The 6,032-nt window shown below is 38.0% G+C and overlaps 1 protein-coding gene across 1 annotated transcript; it reads right to left on the bottom strand.

Moving 5' to 3' along the window:
* Positions 1 to 305: 305 nt before the first annotated feature.
* On the bottom strand, positions 306 to 1,804 carry LOC106754648 (probable polyamine transporter At3g13620). Its single transcript, XM_022778024.1, has 2 exons — positions 718 to 1,804; positions 306 to 627 (listed from the first exon to the last, which is right to left on the bottom strand). The coding sequence occupies exons 1-2, from the start codon at positions 1,755 to 1,757 to the stop codon at positions 306 to 308; spliced, it is 1,362 nt and encodes a 453-aa protein (XP_022633745.1). The 5' UTR covers positions 1,758 to 1,804.
* Between the last annotated feature and the right edge of the window lie 4,228 nt (positions 1,805 to 6,032).

The raw sequence follows: 6,032 nt of genomic DNA on the forward strand, positions 1-6,032 counted from the left end.
ACTAATTTATATATATTTAATAAGTTTTCATCATCTTATAACTTAAAAAATCTTATATATACATATTAAATTTTGGAAAAAGTTTCTTTAACAATTTTTTTTTACAACTTTTTAGTAGATTGGGATTGGTTCATTTTTAATATTTTCTTAAAATAAATTTAAACAAACAAATGCAATTCGTATGTCAAAAAGTTTAAAGTGTTGTTAAAATATTATGATGCTTAAATTTTTTCGTCACATTCTAGTAATTAACTCATAACTCGTAGAACTCTCGTACTGAACGTCAAACATTAAACATCAAACAATTACACTTGAATTTTGATTCCATCAAAACACATGCGTTTCAAAGGGGTTTCTTTCTGTTCCTCGAGGCTGAAGTCTACCCACTTCTTTGTCTTACAGACTTTTATGAACAAGAAAAACCCAATTCCAGCTACAGTCATGACACCACTCACCAAATAAACAGTTTTGGTAGCAATAACCATTATGAAAACCAGAAAACCAGAGGATATGAAGCACATCACTGCCAACAGTTGCAGCTTCAGGGGAACACGGTAAGGCCTTTCAATGGAGGGCGACTTCCACCTCAGCCAAAGAAACGATGCAAACTCCAACAACATCCCCAAACTGTACAAGAAATTCGCCGAAGAAATGATGTCAGTGAAGTCCATGTAAGACACACCAATAGATATCAAAGTCGATAACAGAATTCCCAACCAAGGCGTGTTGAACCACTTTGACCTAACTCCGAAAAACTTGGGTAGAATCCCGATCTCCGCCATGCCCAGAACCTGGTACGCGCTGCTGCTCAAATGGGCCTCGAAAAGACCAATTGCCGATAATACTGCCCCGACTTCAATCCAGATTTTCAACCATTTCCCTGCGATAATTTCCGCAGCCTGCGCATGGAACCCAGTTTCCCATTGGTTCTGATCAACCGATACTGCTCCAGTGACAGCGAAGAGAGGGATCAAGTAGGAGACGCAGGTGAAAATGACTGCAACAAAAAGAGCCAAAGGGAAAGTCTTGTTCGGTTTATCAACTTCCCCGGCTAAGGTACTGACGTTGTCCCAGAAGTTGAGGTTCCAGAAGAGCGTGTTGAAGAACAAGTTCCAATCTTTCTTAACCCCCTTCTGACCCAAGCTAACCCACCTATGCGGTTTAATCTTGGGGATGGCGATGAGGGACATTAACACGAAGGGGGAGAGAGAAACCACAGCGAGTAACACAGCGACATTGCCCACGATGGTGAGGCCGGTGTAATTCAGGAATGAAAGAGCCAGGGTTGAAGCTATGACTGCCACCTGGCGGGGCCAGCCAGATCGGAGAACGGGGAAGATTTTTTGGACGTATTCGATGCAGAGGACGGGGAAAGATGCGATGTCGATGACACCGCTCAGGAACTTCCACGTTCCCATTAGGGAGCCCCAGAAGGGGCCGAAGGCCCGTTCCACCCACAGCACAACGCCGCCGTTGCCGGGGTAGGCGGTGGTTAGCTCCGCAGTGATTAGGGCTTCGGGGACGCTCCAGATGAAGGGGAATATGAGGAAGCCCAGGAGAGCAAGGAGGGGGCCCGCCGCTTGAACCGCGGGCTCTTCGCCGTAGGGACCACCGGCAACTTCGAAGTAGATGAGGAATATAAGAGGGATGAGAGTGAGTTTCTTCACTTTTGCGGCGTTTCCGGAAGCGGTGTTGGTTGCAGTTGCGGTGGCGCGTGCAGAAGGTATTTCTTCGACACCCATGACGACCGATTGCATGTTGGTTTGAAATGGTTGGTTGTTTTATAGAAGATGAGACTGATAGAAAGCAGAAAGAAAAGGGTGTAAAGGACTCGAGAGAGAATTCAGACAAGTGAAAACTGTCTATTATTATTTGCATGGTGGTAACGTATATATATATATATATATATATATATATATATATAAAGTGAGACGTACTTAACAGAAAACCTATACTGCATGACAGCAAGTAAAATATTTTTTTAACCACTTTTTTCTTTACAACTTTTTTATAAATGTATACAATATAACTGAAAAATTTAACAGGTTTTACTGACGTGGAAATATTTAAAAACAAAATTAAAAAGTTTTTTTTTGTTGGAATGGGCACTAGCCTAGAACTTCATTCTTCTATTGAGGCGATTAAAGTCTGAGTAAAATATTTTCGAAGAGATAGATAGAAAATATGCAAAGATCTTTTTATAAGGTACAAAAATATTAAGTTGAACATATTATAACGTATAGTTCTGAAGTCCGTTATAATATAATGAAAGGTATTATAACATAGATTTGTGGATGTTATGATAAAGTAAAAGATATTATAACGTAAAAGTTTTAGTACGTTATAATATATGTTTATTTTTAAAAAAAATTGATTATTATATTGGACATCCAAGAAAATTATAATGATATATTTGTATTATCATTTTATCCAATTAATTTATAATCAATATAACTTCAAATAAACAAATTTAATCAAAGTAACAAAATAGAAAATGGCGGAGAATAGAAAAAAATTGAAAGTTCTTACTTTTCTGGCTAGACTTAAAATTTAGTTGGTTTTAGTAAATGATTATTTATAAATTTTCATCATAATCTGGCTAACGTCTTCAATTATGTATATGGTTGTTTTGAAATTTTATGTAATATTTGGAATGTCACAACTTTGAGTTTATATAATTAAACAACTTTGTCAATTTTTACATAATTAGTATATTAATGGAGAGGATGTGAGTTTTTATATGCTTGAGAATGATATGTTTCTCCAAGAATTAACAACAACTTTGTAATTATATAATTAAACAACCTTGTATTTTCATTTATACATCAGTTTACATAACACAAATATCAATCTTAATGCAAGTCTACATAATTGGTATTAACGTCTATCAACTCCATAAATGTTTGCATCCTACTAATATAAGAAGATGACCACGCACACGCCTTAGGGTAACAATGGGTAGACGATATGATGTCCATCATGTGTAAAGAACAACATTTTCCTAGGTCAACATGTAAAGATAAAATTAGTAAATGAAACTTATTTTACAATGGAACAAAAGAATAATCACTTTACCTTGATATCCATGAACGTGTCCTATACATAATAGTTGGTGTTGTCTTATATCAGAAGGTGGTATACTACATAGTGGGAAGATCATAATATTTTAACGATATGACAGTCAAACTAAGATGACATTATATTGATTAGCAATAGCATAGCCAATGGCTGGTATAGTCATTCGTTTGTTCATATTGGCTTTTAACTAATGAAACAACATTGTTATGGAAGAAAAAGGTAAGACGTAATAAGTAAAGTGTCAACTATAGCAACACGTACCCCTAATTGCGAGTCGACTAGCAAAGACTTCCTTAATTGTTCTATTCGATCATAGTTTCCCACTAGTCTTGTATATTCCAAATGCAAATCGGGTGATTTTTAGTTTGTTGGTAATTTATGGTTTTATGTTATAAATTGGTGTTTATAAGTTTATCCTTAACACATGTAAACTTGTCACCAAAAACGCCATGCGCTGGCTTTTACCTGCCATTAAAAGACTTGTTCAAACACAACCTTTCGTGGCTTGCCATTGCCTTATTGGTGGCATAGGAATTTATGCGAATCTTACACTCCTTTGACTAGATTTTTTGACTAAGCTAACCTATTGTTTTCCTCTTCTCTTAAAATTAATCCTGCTAATCAGTATTCATTATTTGGATAGTCATTCTTGGGCTTGAATACCTCCAACAAAGCAAGGTATTTACTTAGTAGTAGAAAACAAGGAAAATGTTGTGACTTATGAGCAATTTCAGAATCCCTTGTAGTCGAGTTTGTAAATATTCTCTCCTCGACATGTAATTCAAGATGGCGCAACTTAATTGGTACAAGTTGGTTAAGATGGTATCATCCATCCTTAGAAATTGATAGGTTATATGTGAGGAACGAGAATAATAAATTCTACCATGAGCTAATATATAGGTAGTAGTCAATGTTTGGTTATGCACACAATCAAGAATCAAGAAGTTGCGTTATGGCTTACCTTAGCGGTCGGTGCAACAATAACCACAATAGGGTCCCTCAATTGGAGGCACCAGGACCTTCGACGAACAATTATACGCCTCGCTCAGCTCACAAATGCAACAAGGTTTTCATTCCTAAGCAACAAAAGACCAAGATAACCCAAGATGAAGATCTTCATGAACAATAAGACGCCTTGTTTGAAGAATATAGTGTAGGGAAGGGGTACAACTTACGGGAAAATCATGTTAGATGCAGAGAAAAGGGATGAAGATGCGACGAGGGAGGGAACAACTAGGGTTTGGGAAAATTAAAAACATGAGAAATAAAGACACTAGTGGAAAAACGCTGTTTAACGTTAGCTCATAAATGTTTGTTAGTGCTTCTCTGATGTCTTATGATGACCGGTGGCATTACCGTAAATAAGATGGTAACCTAGACGTCGGCTTCAAGGTAATGAGACGTCTATTATGTAGTAAATGTCAGCTCTACAGTAAGCCGACGTCTAATGTAATGAGGTCGGTGAGAAGACATACTTCTCCTGCGCATTTCACGTAGGTTGTGATGAGGGGCCGACGTCTACTTGGCTGTAATTAATGCTGGTACCTGATTCCCAGGCGAATTAAATGTCAGGTAGTCAAAAACCGACGTCTATAGCATGTCCGGAAGGCGGAAAGACAAAAATTTCTACAAAATAGACGTGCATTTTTGGGTGCGCAACGTCTATGTGCCTGTAATTAATTATGTGCATCAAACTCCGAGGCACTTCGACGTCCGACAGTAGAAACCCCGACGTCTATATTATTATAGACGTTGGCGCCCCTTCAAAACTGTCGTCTACGTCCTTGACAGGAAATGAAACGTCAATCAGTTCAGCGTCCTAGACGTCGTGGGCATTCAAAAAGTCAGTTTGATGTTATCCTGGACGTCGAATTAGTTAGATAACCGATGTCTAGGTGACTATAGACGTCAGTCTCTAGAGCAACCGATGCCTCATTTCATGTTAAATAAACCGCAAACTCTTCGCGGCATTGCAGTTTTTGATATCATCGTCTTCCTCCTCTCCTTTTTCTCTCTTGTGGCGTTGCATTATTGTTTCTGATAACATCATGCATCGTCTTCCTCCTCTCATTTTTCTCTCTTGCGACATTGCATCCCAGGTGCGTGTTTTATTTTATGGTTACCGTTTAAACATTGTTCAGTCTTTCATCGATTATGTTCTGGTTCAACTGATTAAAATTTGTTTTCCTTGTGTTGTGTTTTAGTGTAGTTTTGTTCCTCTCTTGGGGTAACGCAGTACCACCACATTCTTCCTTTGCTAGTTGCCTCCCAGAAAAAGCGGCGTCTTTTGGATTTCTCATGGCGTTTCGATCCAAAAACGATCTTGGGTCGTTGCCTAATTATCGTTTCACCGTAATTTTTCCCTCTTACAGTTGAAAATGGAACTAAGCAAAGACCCAGGTTCAGTTTTGGGTCGAAATGCCATGAGAAATTCAAAAGAGGCAAGCTTTTTTTTCGGGGGAAACTAGCAAAGAAAGAATGTGCTACTGGGCTGTCCAAAGACAGGAACAAAACTGTACTAAAACACAACGTCTATATTAGACGTCGGTTAATGCATACACCGACGTCTAATAGTGACATTAGACGGCAGTCAGTGACATGTTCAAAGTCTTTATGTGCTCTTAGACGTCGGGTATTGCATCATCCAACGTCTATATATTACCTTTAGCCGTCGGATTACGCCTGCACCGACGTGTAGTGACGTCTAACATAGAACTAACCGATACTTGTATAGACGTCTGTTGTGTAGGATGTGCGACGTCCCATTGACGTCACTGATTTTGATGTCGGTTATGAATGAAACGTTAAAAATCCAAAATAACCGACGTTAAACAGCGTCTTTCCACTAGTGAAACACGAGAAAAGGAAGGAACTAAATTGGTAGAAATATTTGAGAATTACAAATGATTTCATTAAACAACCGTCGAAAATTATTGTAAAGTAAAAAAAAAAAA

The sequence above is a fragment of the Vigna radiata genome, unplaced genomic scaffold (assembly GCF_000741045.1).
Source record: "Vigna radiata var. radiata cultivar VC1973A unplaced genomic scaffold, Vradiata_ver6 scaffold_327, whole genome shotgun sequence".
Lineage (NCBI taxonomy): Eukaryota > Viridiplantae > Streptophyta > Magnoliopsida > Fabales > Fabaceae > Vigna > Vigna radiata.

Coding starts and splice junctions, on each gene's coding strand:
- LOC106754648 (XM_022778024.1), bottom strand. CDS start 1,757: ATGCAATCGGTCGTCATGGGTGTCGAAGAAATACCTTCTGCACGCGCC. Junction 628..717: donor AAGTGGTTCAACACGCCTTG/GTTGGGAATTCT, acceptor TTTCTTGTACAG/TTTGGGGATGTTGTTGGAGT.